The sequence below is a fragment of the Periplaneta americana genome, chromosome 2, assembly GCF_040183065.1.
Source record: "Periplaneta americana isolate PAMFEO1 chromosome 2, P.americana_PAMFEO1_priV1, whole genome shotgun sequence".
NCBI classification, from domain to species: Eukaryota; Metazoa; Arthropoda; class Insecta; order Blattodea; family Blattidae; genus Periplaneta; species Periplaneta americana.
This window is the reverse complement of record NC_091118.1, coordinates 99208611-99230868: the sequence shown is the minus strand read 5'-3', so window position 1 is coordinate 99230868 and position 22258 is coordinate 99208611. Positions and strand designations below refer to the sequence as shown.

Here is a 22258-nt window from a genome sequence, read left to right as displayed (position 1 = left end):
CAGGTTCTTTTTTCCGGGCTCTTCACCTTGTTGATGTACCTTCATCTGTTGCGATCTTTGGCTGCCCAAATCTGGCTTCGTTCTCGACAGAACCTCTTCTCTTGAATTTCTAGATCAGTTTGATCACGATGTCATGGATAATTTGCATTTCGTGCATCTCATTAAAAGTATAGTTTCCCTGGAAAAGGATGAGACGATTGAATATTCCTAAGTCTCAGATGTAAGACACTGCGCATGATCGGAGACCAGAACACTGATACACAAGATAACGAATATTGAGTTACTTAAATGCAGGCTATTTGGTTTGTTACTAACATTGTTCCGAAATTCACTTCAAATACTGCAAAAAATATGATAATATTACGTAAATAAAATATAAATATATACGTAAATCGTGTAGTTAAATCGACAATGGACCTTCATGACTAGATCGACACTCCGCACAGAAAGAAAAGCTTTCGTGTCGTTTCAATAGCTCAGACGCTAAGACTTCTGCCTGTTGTGTAGAAGAGAGTGAGTTCGATTCTTAGTCTACATCAACGATTTTTTTTGTCTAAATAATGTTGAAATAGCTAAGTAACGTTGAAATAGAGTTTTACAAAGTCCTGAGATTAAGTGTTAATGATCACAGACAATACAAAATTACAAGTTATAATATTATAAACGTTAATCTAGTGAATGCATTTATAAACACACACACACACACACACAAACACACACACATATACAATGTAAATGCATATATATTAAAAACTAACAATTAAAATAAAATTAAAAAATATTCCTAAGCCACACAGACAAACTTTTACAAAGGTTTAGAGTCCATTAGGCTATGTCATTTGCTGAGTAATTATTACAATATTTCATTAGTAGCTTTCCCATATGTATAAGAAATGCACTCGCACAATACACTTTTTGTTAAAAGTGTGGCTTTGGAGTATTTCATTCTCACCCCTTCACTTGATTTTAACTACTTTATCTACGTGTTTCCAATAGTGTTTAATTTAATCAATGTTATGATTGAATTAAAAAGCAATGTTGCAGTTATTGACTAATTACATATATTAATACTAATTATTAAATGCAACTGTTAAGTAACCAATTGCAGTATCTTTTGCAAAATCTTGAATGTTTAAGTTGTCAATAATATTTATTTACCATATACTATAAGACGTTAAAAGAATTTGCAATAGATTTGGAATCCTCTACTCTATAATCACTTGTTTTAATGAAAAAATATTTTCTTTCTTAGAATATCTACAAGTTGAACTTTAATAATATTCCGAATAGCTTTAATTGCATTATCTGAATTTTGTACTTTTCTATTCAAATGTATTCTATTTCCCTCTTTCATAATTTTTGATAAATTACACTGTACTTCTTGTAGTATTTACGAACATGAGGATCATTACATTGCAGCTCATTACATAGAGATTCTTCTTTTTAATACATGAGATTTTTAAGTCCCTACGTTATCTACATTTTTTTAGTTTTGAATTTTTTCACAACATCGAGTGGAGAACATCCACTGAAGTGATTCTGAAATTAAGTGAAAGATACAATACATTTACTCTTAATATCAGTAGTACCAGTATCATATACGTTTTTCCAAGATTCATTTTGTAGACATAAATGTAAATAATCACTAGATACAGCATTTACGACCCTTTTTTAGTTTTTAAATTAATATTTTGAAATTGTTCAGTGACATTGGAAACACTTAGGATTTGTTTATCATGTTCAGACAAGCCATTGATTATAGATTCTGTCGAATATAAATTCAGTCTAATTCTGTGTACAAAACTTTTATCAATGGCTGTGCTACTTCAGCTTGTATGCTGGTGGGAAAAATTACGCTACGACTAAGGTTGTCAGTTTCAAGGAGTGAATTTAATTTACTTTTACGGAAAAGTTCCGGGAGATAATCTATGTTTATGTCACTACAGAATAGCCACCTATGCCCACCGACGCCCTCAAAATCCAGACGAATTGTGGAATCAAGTTGTTGACACCTGAGAAGATCTCGCCGGGGACCAGAATCTATTCCACAATCTCGTGACATCCATGCCGGATTGACTTAGAGCTGTAATAGAAGCTGATGGCATGTGGACAAGATTTTAAGTTAACAGGTCTCTTTTTGTTTCTTATGATTATTGTTTGAGGAAGAATACTTTAAACTTCCAAGTAAAATTTTTTTGACGAGGTTCAGCCCACTTGTAAGACCCAGAAATTGGGCATAAATTATTCCATATTTTTCGACAAATTAGACAGTCGAGGAACTCTGAAGAAATTAATTACACCTCAATAAAAAAAAGTTTTACCTGGGATCGAACACGAGACATTTCGGTTATATAGTGGAACCAACACGCTACTATATGAGCTACCGAGACAAGACAGTGACAGCAGTAGTCCAGAATGTAGATCCCATAGCAGGCGTTTGTCATTCGGTACAGAGAAGCAATGATATTTTGTGACTCGAGCTATGTTGTGAAATTGTGGCCTTAAATGGCTATCTTCTTCATGATTCTTATTCTGGTCCTTGTCCTTGTTGTGGTCCTTGTAACAATTCTTGTTGTATATGTCATGGTATTCATTGTTACGTCGATATCGAGTGAACCGCGCTGTAGAACTTTAACTTCTGACGACAAAGAGTCATCTCATTCCTTTTAAGGGTAACTGTATGTGCTACATGGATAGTGATATCACTCCCTGCCAGAAGAATGATATCAATCTGCTCGTCCTTTGTTAGGGGCATTTCTCTACTCTGCCTTATATACCTGAAATGCAAACAGAAAACCTACACCACTGTATCACCGTTTGTATGGAGCCTTTTGCCTCATCTCTAATGAACACAAGTAACATCAACACCAGCATTTTTCATTTTGAGGGGCATTTGAGTGGGCAGAAATTAATAAAGGTGGACACTCTTTCCTTGTGCCCTGCACTACTGAAATTGTTATGGAAGTGTTGTTATTGGTTAAGGCAAGTGGTACTAAATATTACTATTCCGACTGCACACCACTCAGATATGAATCAAAATTAAAGATGAAGATTTATCACCAAATTATGCACAGCAATAAAACTAGCTATCAAGTAATGGCTAACGAAAAGTAGTGAACTAAAAATATAATTTAATTGATTAGTAAATTATGTTGTAACTGTTCTAAACAAGTTTTAGCTGCAGAGGGGTGAGCACCAGCCCACTGAATCCCTCTCCCTGCTTCCACTGTTCCTCAACACAAGAGATAGGATCATGTTGTAATGTTGTAATCCTTTCGTAATATTCGTAAATTAACATTTTATGAAATAATAATAATAATAATAATAATAATAATAATAATAATAATAATAATAATAATAATAATAATAATAATAATAAATATCATTCTTTTAGTCTCCGCTCATTGTAACTGAATAAATTTGGAAAGACTTAGTGAATGATTCTAATATGGAACTTATAGATCTGATATATTCTTATATATCCAGCAAAACAGCAATTTATAGCAAGATATTACCTGCATCCAAACAAAAATTCAAATACTGTGTGCATCAAAAATAAAGATGCATGATGTTGCCAATTCTTTCAAAGAGATTTGTTTCGCGAATGATTTCGAGCTAACAGTCATATACTGTTATAGATTGTAGCACCACATTTACAATTGCTGACACTATCATCACAGTCTAGTATATACAGTCACGAAGCTTGAGTTGTTGAGGGTACTAGAAACAATAGACGGTGCTGGTACTATTTTGCATTGTCTGTGATGAGGCGATAATGGCGATTCTAGTGGTTAGCAACTATCTAAGGATCATATTCCCTACGTATTGAGCTTCGTGACTGTATATACTAGACTGTGCTATCATTGTCTGCAACTTTAATTAGTTATCAGTAACTTGAACAGATGTATCTTGCTCATATTCAAAACATGCTGAAAACTGAACAGGCACAACATTTTCATAATGTTTTTATGTATGGCTCAAGTGTTTGCAATGTGTATGAACTATTTGTCGCATAATAAATACTTGAGGAATGGTGAACAGAAGAAAAGTTTGAGGCAAAAGAAGATACCAGCCACTCAGTCAGCTGAGGCGCTTGCCTGCTGATACAGAGATACACTTGGGCATGGATTCTATTTCTGCTTGGGCTGATTACCAGTTGGTTTTTTCCGAGGTTTTTCCCAACTATAAGGCGAATGTCAGGTAATCTATGGCGAATCCTCGGCCTCATCTTGCCAAATACCATCTCGCTATTACCAATCCCATCAATGCTAAATGACCTAATAGTTGATACAGCATTGTTAAATAAATAAATAAATAAATAAATAAGAAGATATCAGATGACAGACAGCATTAAGATTATATGGATTGTATGCGAAGATTAAGAGGAAAGATTGGAGAATGCTGGGTCTGCAGACATGTCCTTGGGCAGAAAACTATGAATGAATGAAAATAAATAATTAGGAAAGATTGGAGAATGCTGGGTCTGCAGACATGTCCTTGGGCAGAAAACTATGAATGAATGAAAATAAATAATTAGGAAAGATTGGAGAATGCTGGGTCTGCAGACATGCCCTTGGGCAGAAAACTATGAATGAATGAAAATAAATAATTAGAAAATATTGGAGAATGCTGGGTCTGCAGACATGCCTTTGGGCAGAAAACTATGAATGAATGAAAATAAATAATTAGGAAAGATTGGAGAATGCTGGTCTGCAGACATGCCCTTGGGCAGAAAACTATAATGAATGAAAATAAATAATTAGGAAAGATTGGAGAATGCTGGGTCTGCAGACATGCCCTTGGGCAGAAAACTATGAATGAATGAAAATAAATAATTAGGAAAGATTGGAGAATGCTGGGTCTGCAGACATGCCCTTGGGCAGAAAACTATGAATGAATGAAAATAAATAATTAGGAAAGATTGGAGAATGCTGGGTCTGCAGACATGCCCTTGGGCAGAAAACTATGAATGAATGAAAATAAATAATTAGGAAAGATTGGAGAATGCTGGGTCTGCAGACATGCCCTTGGGCAGAAAACTATGAATGAATGAAAATAAATAATTAGGAAAGATTGGAGAATGCTGGGTCTGCAGACATGCCCTTGGGCAGAAAACTATGAATGAATGAAAATAAATAATTAGGAAAGATTGGAGAATGCTGGGTCTGCAGACATGCCCTTGGGCAGAAAACTATGAATGAATGAAAATAAATAATTAGGAAAGATTGGAGAATGCTGGGTCTGCAGACATGCCCTTGGGCAGAAAACTATGAATGAATGAAAATAAATAATTAGGAAAGATTGGAGAATGCTGGGTCTGCAGACATGCCCTTGGGCAGGAAACTATGAATGAATGAAAATAAATATTTTGTATTGCTTAGACACTTTGTACAACAGACAACAAACTTTTTAATAAACTTACCGAGACAAGCATAACCTGCAGCAGAAGATGCAAGACCTGCTGCTGTTGGGAAATTGTTTTCAGAGCAAATTCGTATATACCAATTAGAAATGCCATCGTCGTCTCCATCCTCTTCAAGTTTAGCTTTTCGTCGAACTGTAATAATGAAAAACGTATTATAACATTTTTACTAGGAATTATTTTCTTTGTGTGTGTAATTATTTTTTAAAATTATATACTGGTACTTACTTTCTTGCAAACAATTCTGCAGTCGTTGATTGTGAAATGATTCTTCTCTAAAATAAAAGCAAACAAAGATGGAATAACAATTAATTTTTAACAGCTATTAAAATCTGCAACACAAAAAGAATTATTATATTATTACAATAATTTCATGAAGATAATAAAGAAGGCATATATTATAAGAGTAAATAATGTCCTAAGAATCTTTCTTGAATATCATACTTTCTTAAATTTCAGTATATGGTAGTAGATTTTTCCATTTCCCCTACCAACATTCCATCACTGCTCCATTAATCATCATCATCATCATCATCATCATCATCATCATCATCATCATCATCATCATCATCATCATCATCATCATCATCATCACCATCATCAACCAGTTTGTCTACCATGGTGCACTAACCTACGGCAACAGCAAAGACTACATCTTTGATATATCGCCCTTAGTTGTTAGATAGAGTCACTTGGGTGATTGACACTGTCAAATATCATTCAATGGATAAAAAAATTCAGTATAATCATAAAAAACAAAGTTTTTTTTCACTTTCTCATTGTATGAAGCATAGAAAAATTATTGTAATATTGTAGTAAATAAATTAAAACTGTCACTTTCGTGAAATGCATATGCAGCTATGTATTAAGCAAAAAAAAAAAAAAAAACTTTGGGAACTGTTCAGGAGACAAAGACTGCAATACTTCATATCATTGTTTACCCGAAAACTTCAATTCTCTGTCCATTAATTTTTTATTTTAGATCATCTTTTTTCTTCAGTCACCAGTGTAGCTAGGGTGGTGACACGCTTGCCTGCTAATCGAAAGTTGCTCTCGGGCATGGGTCCGATTTCCGCCTGAGCTGATTGCCTGGTTGGGTTTTTTTTCCAAGTTTTTCCCCAATCGTGACGTGGATATCAGGTGATCTATGGCGAATCTTCGGTCTTATTTCACCAAATATCACCTCACTATCACCAATTCAATCGATGCTAACTAAGCCAATAGTTTATACAGAGTTGTTTAAATAACCAACTAAAAAATTCGTTGAATTATGTACACAAATTGTCAAATATTTGCTTCTAATGTCTCCCAAATTTGTATCTGTTACTGTTTCCAATTGCTTTCAGTACTGGAAAATGACAAATCATCCTCTTGAATTGTCAACAACAATTTTAAGCAAAAGACATATGTACCTGCACAAATCTATGGGATTGGGACAAAAAGTTTTAGCAGCCATTTCTGAACAGTTATTTCTGTGAACCATATGGGATACTCAGCAAGTTCTCTAATTTGCAGGTACAGTATTTTTACTTGGATTTTATAAGGACTAAGAGTCGATTTATTTAAATTTTATTTTCATAAACCTTTGCATGATGGTCCTGAGACTGCATGTTGCCCATCTTGGTCTATTTGATGAGAAATGTATGTTTTATTGTTATTATACGGTTCTGTATTAGATGCATAGAGCATTTGTTTCAAATCTAAATAATAAACATTATGTTTCACAATTTAAAAAAAAATATTCCGATTAACTACGGAAAAAAATAATGTTCTGATTAAGAATTATTTGTTATGAAGGAAGAAATTCACCACAGAGTTAACTTGATAAATGCTTTCTGTACTGATACAGCAATGCGACACCTTCCTCTCTGTTCTAAAGCTCTATAGCCCTTTAAGTTTAGCTTTGCCTTGCTTTATGATTGATACCGACTGCTCACGATCCAATGCTTTAATCCTCCATCATTTGATTCCCACCTCCACCAAATCGTCCTCCACATCATCAATCCATCGTAATCAGGGTCTTCTTTTTCTTTCTCTACTTTACAATTTTCTTTCAAAGATCTTTTCCAATGTCTTTCCTATTTAGGTATTATGACATTTTAAAATATAATATCGTAGTGTTCATTTCGCTTCATATTTATTTCATGAACCACAACTATAAAGCAATCATTAACATTTCCATAGCAACCAGTATACAACAGCTTTGTTCCAGCATAGTTCAAAATTGACTTTAATTGCCTGTTCATGCACAGTAGCTCAATGTATGTTCCAACATAACTTTTTTAACACGTTGAGCACCATTAAAGGGTATAATTTTTTTGTACTGGCCCATCATAATTTTTTATGTTATATAATTAAAATCGCATGGAAAGGAATGTCAATGTTGAAAGACGTAATTTATAAGCATTGGTAGTTCATTTTTTGCGACAAAAAATCTGGCAGTCCCCTATGGCCTCCACCATCTCAACCAAGAAATTTTACGATGGGACAAGTGGTCCTGCCTAGCAGTCCATAGAAACACCTGTGCATCTGAAGGAAATAAATTAATTTTGATTATTCATTGTTTTCGTACATTTGGGCGTTTCAAGTGTCTTGATTGTGACCATTCCGAAGGCTACTGCAATAACTCTAACAAGTGTGGCCACCCATCTCTTACCTTCCCCTCTCCCTCTGCTATACTCAGTCAGAGACACATGACAGTGTGCTACATTGTAAGATTTATTTTAACGAATTTCGCTATTATTCAATTTAAATTCATGGTCAAAGGTTTAATTTGCAAAAAAAAAAAAAAGACTCAAGACATTAACTATCCAAATTATTTTTATCTATCTGCTTGTATAACAATCAGCCATTTCTCTCGGGTTGTTACCGCAATAGAGTGCTGCAAACATTGGGCAAAGATTATTTTTTTCCTGCTTAACGGTGCTTTATCGAAGGAAAAGTGTAATAAAAGTTTTGTTATATTTAACATGTAGAATCATCTCTTAAATTTTGGTGCATTGGTCCCCTTCTACTCTGTATATATGTACAGTGCTATTTCATGTTCATTAAATCTTTTTCGAAAGTATTAGCCTATCTTGTATGATGTATGGACGCACACACACATAAAAGTGAAAAATAAATTTTGTAATGAATAATATCAGTATGTAAATGCTCTGTCTGAAAAACAAAATTAAATAAACAAACAAAAAGTTTCCATTACATTAATGTGTGATCTAATAATAATTAATAACATTTCTCCTTTTAAAAGGATCTCTTGCGAAGTTCAGATACGTTGATGAGTCTCCTTTTTCCTGTATACCCATCATATGAATGAGATTAAAATTGATACTGGAATATAATGTGATGTAGTTAAAATATATTCTTAAATTTTAAATTTCATTATTTTATCTTTTGTAATAAAAGTTTAAAGGTAAGACTTAAATTAGATATCTCTCTATGAATAGTTCCAAGACTGAATAAGTAAATCTAGCAAGAGATGTACACTTACTTCCCATTTAACCAAATTTTGTCTTCTTTAAAATCTGGACTGATCATTACCGTTGTCTTTGCATGCATCTGTAACACAATTACAACATATTCATATCACTCATAAGCTAATTTAATAGCAATGCTCATAAAATAATGTATGGAATCTTTATATTGTCTCCAAAGATTAAACTCGAAATAATGTGCAACAAATTCAGACAACTAAAAGCTATTTGCATTATCGAATTATGGGGGGGGGGGATTAAGAGGTTTTTGTTTTACTCTACTTAAAAGAGTTAGGAAGGAGTCAATATGTTGTTTGCAGGCTTGTCCTACCTGCAAGATATATATATCTTTTTTGACTGTAAAATTAAAGCAAATCGGTACTCATAGAATCTTTTGCCATAAGCTGTGGCATAAAAATATCATTGCAAAGTCATGCTTACGGTAACACAGGTTGAAGAATATTTTCTATTCATCTTGTGCAGCCGATTCATCAGAAAAGTAAATGAGAAGTAGAAAACATTTTGCAATGTATACATCACACTGCGCTTAAGGAATGAAATCAGTTTTCTTTAAAATAAATACAGAGCTACTACATATGTATCAAGTACCCAGAAATGAATACAAAACTTCAGTACTGGTATCTGAAAAAATGAAATTTTTGTGTTTTTGCTTCTATAGACAGGATTTCAGGGTAGTTTATTTCCTTTTCATCTAAAATTTCCTGTACAAGATCTGTTCTTTCCCACCAATATAAATGAACCCTCCTTTACATTATTTAAATCTAGTTTCTCTCAAAGTCCCGCAAGTCGTTTTCTTCTTCACTTACAGCTACTGCTAAATTGTCTTCAGATTCCTCAATGTGCAATTCATTTTCTTTTTCCTCTTCTTCACTTTCCAAATTAAGGATGTTTTTTCCAGACTAAATCTTCGATCTCTTTCTATGACACCTTGGATCAGAAGCAGAGTTTTTGTCACTGTATCTTCGTTTCTTCAAAACCTCTAAAGGAATTACTGATGCTTTCTTGTACTAATACTGCATCTTCACATTCGTTCACTACTTTCTGGAAGACATGGATTAAATAGTACCCCATCACTGACTGTAAATTCAGTGATAAAATTGCGTTTATAGTAATCCCACTTTTCTCCTGCTGCAACGTTTTTTTTAGGAACTTCATTTTTTTCAGGGCTCGCGCCAACAATTACGGAAAAGTTTTCTTCAGTAGTCATGTGTAACTGAAAACTTGCCTAAAATCTTCCTCCATGCCATTTTCTTGCGTGAGAATAAGGTCACAACTAGATATTGACAAAGATTTGTTGTATTTGGTGGCATAGGTACAAATAAATCTTATGTTATGTATATCACAGAGTTTGAGAACTTCTGGATTGAAGTGGGATCCAAGTTGTCCCAAAGAAGAACTTCAACACAATCCAAACGCATGGCATACAGTAAAAGGATGATTCAAACCAGTCTGTGCATATTACTCATATGATGTACGACTGTAATGAGCTTCAGCAACACAGCACGGCTCATTATCCAACCAAAATTTCACTTTTATTATGCAACATAAGGAGGGAGGAAATCATCAGCTGCACAGCCACACCACATGATAATCGTTCCAGATTTAGAGTGGCTACAGACCTTTCCAGGGTACTTGGTAACATGTCTTTAGATAATAATCAATGATTTTACAGGATCAGTACTGATATTCGTCCCGTCATAGTTAAACATATTAGACGGGAGTACATCAGCAAGCGTATTTTGTTAAATTGTCGAAATATCGTATAGATATTTTAGTAGGGGGGGGGGACATAGTACAGGACATAGTAATATTAGAGGCTAAATGCAGGTCTGTCAAATGTTTATGTTGCTGCAATAAACCACAAACCCAGTTCCTACCAGGAAGATTATTCTAAACTTACTATACAATTCTTTTATTCATCAAGGTAACATACAACAGACATTCTCAAATCACCAACATCTAACGGAATCCTCAAGCAACTGTTTGTCTTAGTGACATGTTTTTATCTGTCACATCTTTCTGAGCTGCTTCAATTTGGATTTCAGAGAAATTGCCATATTGTACACTCAAATCCAGTAAACGTTAATACGTTTTTCTCATTTTCACTTAATACATATAATAAAAGAGAGGCGAGGTTAAATTTTCTGTAGCAGCTTTAGAATTTTTACATCTAATACAGCACTTTTCATTTTTCAAAACAAACAACTGTCAAGTGACATCCAATGTTTGTATGTAATACTTTCTACTATTACCTCTTCCAATTTATTCATCAGGTGTTCCATTACCTAATCTGTACAGCTCGCGCAGAATATCCGAAAGTTTGGTTGACGTTACTTGGAAGGGGGAAGAGAACTGAGTGAAAACGACAAAATGTGCATGCTAAATTTCTAATTGAAAACATTCTGCTTTTACCAAAAGCTGCTAGGCGAAGTCCTCAAGCTCTGCTATCCCATCTATTTCATTATCACAGCTGGAATCACCATCACTGATACCACCGAGGATTATGATAATGGGGTCTATGACATCACCAGAAAATAATTCGAGTTCCAAATACCTGGGTAGGTACTGGTACCGGTAATAATTTTCAATTTCTTTTTAGCATTCTCAGAAAGAGGACGCCAATTTAAGTCATTTGAGAATGTTAATCCCCAGATAACTGTCGAGCTTTCCAAATTTGTGGGGCATTTGAGATAAACCTTTGTTCACCTCCAGCATTTATGATTATGAGGTGCTGTCCCTTTGATAGCGATGCTAGAAGTTCATGTGCTGAGTCATTGCTTCAGGACTTGCTGTGCAGATGGGATGACAGAAGGTATAACTCACTGAGATGCACAATATTTCTTCTCTCAGCTCGATAATTAGAAATTTGCCTCAGGTAGTTTACCCTCTTTTGCTTAATGTCGTATTTTTCAACTAATAACAACCTATTTGTTTTCATTTTGTTCCGAGAAAATTCCAGTTTCTTTGGTAGAGTTCTAACATTATTAATCCCCCTAACTAAGTCAACTGCGTCTTTCAGTTTCATTCTTCATGTAGTAATTGTTGGAAAGTGTTCATTGGTGATGTAAAAATCATACACTATCCTTCGCACTATACTTTAATCAAATGCGTCTAGTTTCAAGATGCTATTTTTAATTGTTTTCTTCTTAACCAGCATTTCAAAAGACGTAACGATGTCACTCTCTATTTTCCTCGTTTCTGTCACAATTTTTGGACACTACAATGGGACGCACCTGCAACCCTGCACCTGCATAGAGGAATTTCAGTTCTTTGAGAAGCTTCTTTAATCAAACACCAATACATTGTTCATGAAGCTTCTTCCCTTTTAATTTTGAAATAACTAAAACCATTTTCTTAAAAATTGCAACTTATAAACACTGAAACTTACTCCAGATATGTACACAATTTAAACACATACGGTACACACACACACACTTATAAATGCTATCACTGAATATTTTTAAAACTTCCGTAATTTAACAAAAAGTGATTCATTATAAGCACCTGTTAGGGAGCAAGTGAGTGACTGACAGAGAGAAATGTTTTTCAAGTGGACTTTATGCTTGTCCAGGAACTGATACCTGGCATTTAAATCTCAATGCTCACAAGGTTTTCAGACCTTTCGTGGGAGCTGTACGTGATTACACTTTTGCATTAATTTAAATTGCACTTGGAGTTCGAGACAAGCATATTATTTTTGTTAGACATAATTTATGATCACTTAGATTTGATCCATTATCCAATGTCATCTCTTTTAACTTTACTAAATTTATTGGTAATACAAACATTCTGAAAAATGGTACCGGTATACACACAAACAGAATAGATGTAGCACTTCCATCAATAAAATACAGATTTTTAAGACGTATGGTAATTCCGCAAATTTCGAAAATAAAATATTTTCTTTTTGAAATTTATTTAAAAAAAAAAACATAATACGTACTTTTCAACTTACTCAAAATGAACATCTGAACATGAACACGTGTATTATACAGAGTGGGCCATAAGTCAGTTACCCTCTCCCTAATTTGTTTATTTCACAACTAAGAAGTAATGACTTATATACAGACATATACCTTATTTATCCAGAAGATGTGAGTGTGTGCACCATCGTTATCATGACATAACTGAATACGACACCATATTTGATGACAGGTTTTTTGAGAAGAAAATCTTCTGCTATATTCCTGAATGCTTCTGTCACAGCAAAATTATTAAAAATATTAAAATATTAAAAATATTAAAATATTACACAGTTAACGTGACTTATGTACACTATTTTAAAAGATACATAATCTTTTTTATCTGCCGTGACACTAACCTCCCTCATAATTATTATAAAAATATTTCTTCTCTCGCATAACTGAACCATCCATTACTTTTCTTACCTTTAAATCCAGGGCTAACAGAATTACTTTTTCCTTTATTAGAATATGTTGGGTTTACTCCTGTTCTATGTTAAGAGTAGGCTTCAATATTGATTGTAAAAGAATTCCTGAATCTAAATCATTTTCACTTCCATAGCTTATAGTTTCATTTGATACTTTTCAGCAAGTATTTTCTTAACTTTCTAAAGTTCTATTTTGCATTTGTAACACACATTTTTCTTTTTTCTTTTTATATATAATTGATTCTTCAATAAATTAAGTAGATTTATTGGAATATTCTGTAGTCAAAGTGGTAACAATGACTTCGTCGTTCAAGTTTCTGCTATTATTTCCACTTTCTCTACCCCCTTCCTTTGCCAACTGTTTTCTGCAACTGTTACAGATTTTCATGCTAAGTTTCAACACACAGATTTATTTCACATATTAAGAGCAAATATTTCAATAACTGAGGACAATGGAAGAAACAAAATTTTCTCATGCACTTTGGCATATTTGTAGTATCTACGTAAAGATTAATTTTTTGGTCCTATAGAATACGTCTGTTACGGTAACAATTAATATTAGAAGAGAAAAATTTGTTCTGGTGCTGGGGATCGAACCCGGGTCCTTGGTTCTATGTACCAAGCACTCTAACCATTGAGCTACGCCGAAGTTCAATCCATAGCACTGGATCGAATCCCTCTCCTCCAGTGTTTTTCCCTTTGTGGCCTGACTCCAAGTTCGACATGTATTAAGCTGACTGCCATTATACAAGAAGTGCACTCAGTTGAGTGTCTTGGTGGCCGGATTCCACAGTAATATGCATTGTTGCTCGAAGAATCTACGTAAAGATTAATTTTTTGGTCCTACACAATACGTCTGTTATGGTAACAATTAATAAAAAAAAAATTCGCTCTGGCACTGGGGATTGAACCTGGGTCCTTGGTTCTATGTACCAAGCGCTCTAACCATTGAGTTACGCCGAAGTTCAATCCACAGCACCGGATCGAATCCCTCTCCTCCAGTGTTTTTCCCTTTGTGGCCTGACTCCAAGTTCGACATGGATGTTGACATTTTCACATTAAGCCAACTGTCATTATAGAAGGAGCGCATTCAGTTGAGTAACTTGGTGGCCGGGATTCCACAGTAATATGCACTGTTGCTCGAAGAATGTACGTAAAGATTAATTTTTTGGTCCTCCAGAATACGTCTGTTACGGTAATTTACAACTTGGAAGCAAATATCCAACTCACCTGGCTGAGAACCCGAGAAGAGTTATTCTATAAAATTCTGCTTATAATACAGTAGTTATTAGTCTCGGAAATAGGTCAAACATAGAATCATTCACGTCAAAATTAACGACCTTTATTTATATTTTTACTCCAAACATTAGTTCACTTGATAATGAATGACCCCTTATTATATCATCTATAACAAACTCTTCAACTGTGCCTGTCAGCAATGTATGAGTAAAATATTCTCTAGCATACAATACGAATTTCATAACTAGTAAGCCAGTTGAGTTGAAAACAGATTTCGAGACAGGAATATGGCAGAACAGAAGGAAGAAAGAAACCAAAACACAGAGTGAGAAACGGAGAGAGAGGAAGACAAACAGAATAATATGTGTACTTACTTGTTCAAGATTCAAAGTGGCACTGACAGAATCATTTAAAGGCAGTATCAGTTTCTCATCTCGTTTACCCCCTGAAAAATATAAATAATTTTTGTTTGAATTAGAAGTGAGCATGAGAAAGAGGCAAAGCTATTTAGCAGATTGTATGAAAGATACATGAACACTCAGTAACACAGACACAGAATCTACACTATTTTTTGCATGAGAATGTGGCAATAAAAAAAATTCAAAATTACTTTATCCGTAAGTTTAGTCTGATGTATTTTACATCTGCATCACAATAAACTGATCTGGCCACCAAAAATTAATCATGTTTAGATAGTTTCAACAAATTTTATTAAGAGAATTCGACGAATTCAGTAAAATACGTAATTACTGGATCAATTTCTGTGACCACAACATTCAATCACACAAATACACGCGTTTCTTTCATTGTGAGAATATATAACATTTGGGCAGTGGGTCTTTAAGGGCTAAAGGGGCTTAGTCCCACCAGATTTTTGGACATAATATTCACATTTGGACAGAATATTCACATTATTTATATTTTAGACAAGTAATTTAATGATACCAAATTTATATATGATTATCACTATTTTGAAGCAATTAATGATATGCGAAATTGCAAGTATGATAGTGTTAGGCCTACAGTTTTTATATGTTTATTCTGACATAGGGGTAGCAGTTGTGGAAGGCATAAATTCTGGCTAGCGTTTAATGTTTAAAAATAATAGTGATAATATTAGTAAGTTACATAGTGTTTAAAATAGTAATAATATTGGTATGTAGTAACAAAAATTGTTCTGACGTAAAGAATTTTATAACTGATCTTTCACATTCTTTACATGCTGAATTCAAAACTATAACTCAGTTTAATCAATCAGGTCAGGTTTTTCTACTAGCTAAGTTTTTAGTTAGTATATATATTACCTACAGAAATAAAGCGTATAACAAGTAAGAAACAATTATGTGTTCGCATAGGCTTCTGCGGCTGGTGTACATGGTGTGTGGATAAGCTTCAGGGCTTCTACCGCGTTGTCTTGGTGTTATTGGCTGATACTCTGCAAATACGGACCACACGAAAAATCAGCAATAGCCTTACACTCAGCAGATTCAGGCCACGCCATCGAATTCGACAATATCAAGATAATAGATAAAGAAGACAACTTATACAGGAGACTGGTTAAAGAAGCCTTCCACATCAAACAACATCCCAACAATAGCAATAAGGACGAGGGGTTACAACTCAGCAACTCATGGGGAAGCCTATTCCAAGATCATACTTAGGAACGAGAAGCCAGGTCTCCACATGTACGTGGCGCCGCCCTTCATCCGGACGTCGGGCATGGTATCAAGGTCACTCTTTAGAACCATATGAGGGCCAGTATTTAATATGAATACTCCCCTTCACACAGACTCCAACCGGATTGGTATCGAGGTCACTCTTTCGGACCTTATGAGGGCCAGTATTTAATATGAATACTCCCCTTCACACAGACTCCAACCCAATTGGGCCATGTAGGACCAAGCAGATGCCAGAAGAAGAACCTACAACCTATACTTAGGAACGAGAAACCAGGTCTCCACATGTACGCGTCGCCCCCCCTTCATCCGGACAATGGGCACGGTATCAAGGTCACTCTTTCGGACTTATGAGGGCCAGTATTTAATATGAATACTCCCCTTCATACAAACCTCAACCGGATTGGACCACGTAGGACCAATCAGATGCCAGAAGGAGAACCTACGACCTATCACAGCAAGTACTCCCCCCCATCGAGACTACTATATATATAAGTACTGGCAGACTATTTCCTTTGTCCTTTGAAAGGACAGGGACCTCTCAAATTGCAGATTTAGATTTCACGGCGCTTCTTCCGACGGCCTTCACATGCTTTGTCATCGAACAACAGATGACAGCGTCTTGCCATCCTAACAGCAAACACCAGCCAACTCTTCCTCGCCCCGTTCCGTGATCACTTGACCAAATCTCAGTCCCCCTCGCGTATGTGGTACCTAAGAGGTTACGTCCAATTTCGGCTTCCCCTTCAAAATTTTCTAGAGCTCCTTCAGTGGAGCAGCGTAACCCGGAGTGAGACTAGTGGCCAACAGGCTTGGAGCTCACATATTTAGTTTTGTACAGCCCCCAACCCCTTGCAAGGACGCGTTTTGCGTACCTTTTAAATTTGTCCTCCCAATTCTCTTTCGATTTTTCGATTTTCCTTATCCAACAACTGCTCTGAAGATGGCCACAACACAACGGTCGAAACGTCAGCCAATAACACCAAGACAACGCGGTAGAAGCCCTGAAGCTTATCCACACACCAAGAAACAATTATGTTTACTGTTACGAAACAGACTTAAATTCACATCAGATATACATTAAATGTATGAGACAGTACGCAAATAAGGTTAATGTGGAAGAAAGGGCCTTTTCAAGAAATTTCATTCGTGTTTCAGACCTTAAAATTCACGTTTGAGACACGGGTCATAGCTTGCAACTCTGTAAGTGGCAAATCAGTATTCGTAAAGTCTTAAATAATGACTCAATAGCTTGTAAATGCAATATAGAGGATGTCAATGCACATTTCAGATCTGTCTTTTCAACTCCAAATGATTGTACACGTGAAAAATATAAGTGTAAACTTACAGATGCCCAGAAATTAGGACTAAATGAAACATTCGAGGTTCATATAACTAAACAGGAAATCATAGATACTGTGAAAAAAATGGCTGTTGATACAGCCCCTGGTCCTGACAAAGTCCTTATGAGAGCTATTAAAGACGATCTGGCATTACACATAATCTCTAATATTGCAACAAGAATGCTTTGAGCTTCCTTAGTACCTAGTTTATTTAAAAGGGCTCGAACAGTAATTCCATATAAGAATAGTGATGAAACATCTGCCTAATTGGTGTTCCATAACGATCTGCTCTGTTTTAAGGCATGTTATTGAACGAGCACCAGACTTTAAATTGAGATCATACATATCCTTCTCAAAGCATTAAAGAGGTTTTATCAGATTATCAGGATGTTTAATAAATATTTCTCTTCTTAGTTCCATATTACAGTCAGCCAAAGTAAAAAAAAGAAAATGCCACAATACTGTTCTTGAATATAAAAAACCCTTTCGATAACATCGGTCACGCTCATTTGCGAAAATCTCTATCATTCAATGCAGCCTCGGAAAAACTAAAAGAGGAAGACAACACGACTCAGGTAAACATAAACCAGTCAAAAACCAGACAAATAAAAATTTCTAAAGGTATGTTACAGGGTTTACCATTATCACCAACGCTACACAATGTATCCACTGACCACATTCTACAAGAACTAAGTGAAACAGAGATAGCAAATGCACATGGGTATAACTTAGTTAACAGATGAACTCCATTAACAGTCCTAGGGTTCATAGATGACACCGTAATAATTGGGAAAGACCAAGATTCAGCTATCGAATTGACAAAAAATGGCTCTTCTAAGATTTCAAAAATCGGATTGGATATTAACTTAGGGAAATCCGTAGCCATCACTATTGAACATGGTAAATTGTCCAGATTTAACCTCGAAATTCTGAAAGACCTCCAAATTAAATGCATTTCAGAACAAAAATGTATCAAGTACTTAGGCCTCAACTTTGCCAATGTAATGATACTTGACTTACGAAAAATGATTTCAAAATTAAAAAATAAATTGGATCTACTTTCTTCTTCACCTTGGTTACATCCAGATCAGAAATTAAAATCCTCATTTCTTCAATCTATCTGATATTAATGTACCGGTATCACTTTTCCTCAATTTCTCTCGAAAAAATTCCAATTGGTTTCCAAGTTGTAAATTACAACACAGAAAGAAATACTATGTTTACCTACAGATACTCCAGATTCAATGATTTACTTTGACAGTAAATATAAAAGCCTTGGTCTATTTCGAACTACATCAGAGGCAGTCCTTCAACAAATTAACAGTTGTCAACTTTTGATGAGATCAGATAATAAGTATATTGCCAATACAAGAGATTTAGAGAGTGAACTGAAAACTAACCTCGGAAAGTTACCTTTGGATAACAATGTGATCTCCCCAGACACCATTAAGAACAAAAGAGGTCTAATTGACTCAAAGAAACTGAGAAAAATTTTGCACTTTGAAGAATTTAATAAATTGATGTCAACTGCCACAAAAAAGGTAAAGGAGTCAGCTTGTATCAAGACTTTACTCCCATAAACAGCTGGGCCAGACATCATACAGGCCTCCTTTGTAGCTCCGAGTGGAGAGATGCACTAAAGATGACCAGTAATGTTGCTCCTGTATGCGCTGTTCAAGACAGAACTCAAGACAATAACCACTGTAGGCGATGCCACAGTGATGTTGAAACTTTGGCTCGTGTCTTGAATTCATGCCCATTTGGCGAAACTCTTCGTAACAGCAGGCATCACAAGACAATCGCAACATTCCTTAAGTCCAATGGTTACACTACCTATGAAGAAGTTCATGGAATAGTGGATACTGGAAGTCTTCGGCATATTGATATTATAACATTTAAACCTGGGGAGACAAAAGGTTATATTCTGGATCTGACCATCAGATTCGAGATGCATCATAATCAACCAAAGGAGGTTAATCTAGAGAAAAGGGCAATTTATGATCCAACTATCCCTTATTACAAAACATCATATAAACTCAGGAATATAGAAGAGATCGGATTAATGGTGGGCACTAGAGGGACCATAACAAAACAATTTGTTTTATTCTGTCTTATTTAGAGTCCCAACAACAACAATAAAGGAAATTTCTATGATAGCTTTGAAGGGTTCTCTGCAGATTTTACGGTGACACTTGTATTTCAATTCAAATTACAGTTGAATTTTCTCATTCTATTTTATTTTTTTATCTGTATTTTTTATTTTACTGCAAATTTTCATTATTGTAAAGCATTATCTACTGTAAATTTCAGTTATTGTAAACAAATTTCTTGTAAGACATTTTTAATGTCAGACCTTAAATATTACTGTTTAACATTCTTTGTCTTTGGCAACCTCACCAAGTTGAAGAAGATTAGATATTATTATATACTATGAATTATATGTGAATACTGAAACATTGGGTAATGCAGATAGACATAAGCACAGTGAACATATATGCACTTAACCGAAACATTTCCCATTCTTCTATAACGCAGATGTGTAGATATCTGCCTGCACAATCAGTGTGTATAACAATATTTCAGTTGTAACATCTGGAGACAAAACAAACCAATTCAGACAGGCTGGGCTAAAATGCATTGTCACGTATAGAGGGGGACGTTTGCTGATATGTTTATGACACAAGAAAGGGAAAGAGAGAAGGACCCATATTTCATTACTATTGTCACGACTTTAATTTTCAGTCAGCTGCTAAAAGAGATGGACCATTAATGTACACAGTAATAACACATTACAAAATAATTTTAGTATTACTACATATCCAACAAAAATTAAATCATATGTAATACAGTAGGACAGTGGTCGTCAGCACTCGCTGAAAAGGGTAAAGGGTAAGCGAAGTTGTCCCGCATGCCCCATCATGCAGCAGGAAGAGGTAGAGAGCATACTCTCTAGCAGCTACGAATGCACCATAGTGCAGTGTGTTCTCCGCGGGTAAGAGACACTAGTCCCAGAGTGCTCTGTGCTGATGATTGCTGTAGTAGGATGTAAAAGTGTATGCCCAATAGTCCAATGTGCAAAGTTTACAGTGCAGTTGTAGTATTTGTAGTATAGTGTCGGCACTATGCTACTGCATGCTGACAATTGTGTTGTACAAAATAAAAACAACATATTAATGAAATATCTGATGTGGCGAGTAATATGTGATAAGAATCTGTGCTGTAAAATATCTTTCTTGCCAGCTGGATATGCAAAGTTTCAACCAGATCTATATTTTGGGTATTTCAAAAGGATATTCCTAAAGAACTCCTGCGCTACCATAAATGATATTCTGAAAGTAGCACAAAAGAGTTGCCCGTCTGCTGAACCTATAATTCCAATTGCCATAGGGACAGTGTCAGGAAATGTATCCATTCCGATCTTTGACCAGCAATTAAAATTTGAGATAATAAAAATTAAGAAAATTCCAAATATAACTCAAATTCACCATTTTGAAATAAGGAAAGAAGCTACTGGACAAGTGCTTACTAGAAGTCCTCTGCATTCAGAAATTGTGCAGTTCAATATTCTTCGTGCTGATGTGACTGCAAGTTTTACAGACATGCCGGAAATCATAAGACTAAGCGGTCTTATCCATGAGAGAGAGAGACTTATTTGTACGACAAGATACATTGCCTTGTGCCTGAAGATAAGGATATACTATGCTTTAGACCTCCATTTCTACATTCAGAAGAAGGTAACAGATCAGCAACTCCACCTCTTTCTATATCCGCTGAATGTTGAACTTCTACTAATAAAAAGCGAAAGCCTCTACTCTGAGGAAACTTCTCCTAGAAAAAGAAATCGTCCTACATGTGGTTATTGAAGAAGATTGGCCACAGTGATCAGACAGTGACGAGTGTGGTCATTTGTCCAAAATGTAGAGATGAACAGCAGTAGTCAAATTCATGTGTGATTCGAACAGATTAGTGTAAATATATTGTTAAATGTGTGAATGTATATAAAATAAACAGAGACAAACTGAGACTGAAAATCTGGACATTCGTGTAGATAAACAGATTCCAGGAAAAAAAAAAAAAAAAAAAAAAAACTACACTACATTTTACTTGTTTTGGAAATTAAGGTCTAAATAAAACATGTCAATGGAACAGAAAATAGCATAAATCAGCGTAAATAATGTACGTAACCGAGTTATGAATGTTTAAATATAATATATTTAAAAACCTCTATACTGAAAAATAGATTTTTTTTCCTTTAATAAGAATACTGTATGGCTTCAGTTTTTACAGGTCTTATTTTTCTTAAATCCATTAATTCTTTCCATGCATATGTTAAACCAGGATGTGAATTAAGATTTCTGATGAAGTGGGAGATAGAATCCTAGATAGAGAATACCACACATAAAATTATTATTATCCTCATTGGATACTGCTCAGCGCTTGGTCGCATTGAGTTGCTTGTCTTGCATCTTGATTATTTTAATAATTATATCCATGAGCAAGCTTAAGATAATACGTGTAATTCCTAAGTTATTGATTGTTGTCAGCTTGCCGGTGATGATAGTACATCAATATTATTTTATTTGCTTTCTTTATACTGTACTTTATAAAGTATACTCGTATTAAAACAATTATATTTTGTTGGGGGGGGGGGGATAGAAGTTATCCCTGGCAGGGATGTTAATGTGAATTTATGA

At 34.9% G+C, this 22258-nt stretch overlaps 1 protein-coding gene across 2 annotated transcripts in view; it reads right to left on the bottom strand.

Annotated features, from left to right (window-relative positions):
* Mvd (mevalonate diphosphate decarboxylase) overlaps positions 1 to 22258 on the bottom strand; it is a 196682-nt gene that overhangs the window by 158101 nt on the left and 16323 nt on the right. For both annotated transcript variants that reach the window (XR_011330935.1, XM_069818182.1), the window contains exons 2-5: positions 14920 to 14990; positions 8913 to 8980; positions 5651 to 5697; positions 5423 to 5557 (exon numbers count right to left, since the gene is read on the bottom strand). Coding sequence is in view for 1 of the 2 variants with exons in the window: in XM_069818182.1 (XP_069674283.1) it covers positions 5423 to 5557; positions 5651 to 5697; positions 8913 to 8980; positions 14920 to 14990 (321 nt within the window). In the remaining variant the exon portion in view is untranslated. The remainder of the gene's footprint in view (positions 1 to 5422; positions 5558 to 5650; positions 5698 to 8912; positions 8981 to 14919; positions 14991 to 22258) is intronic.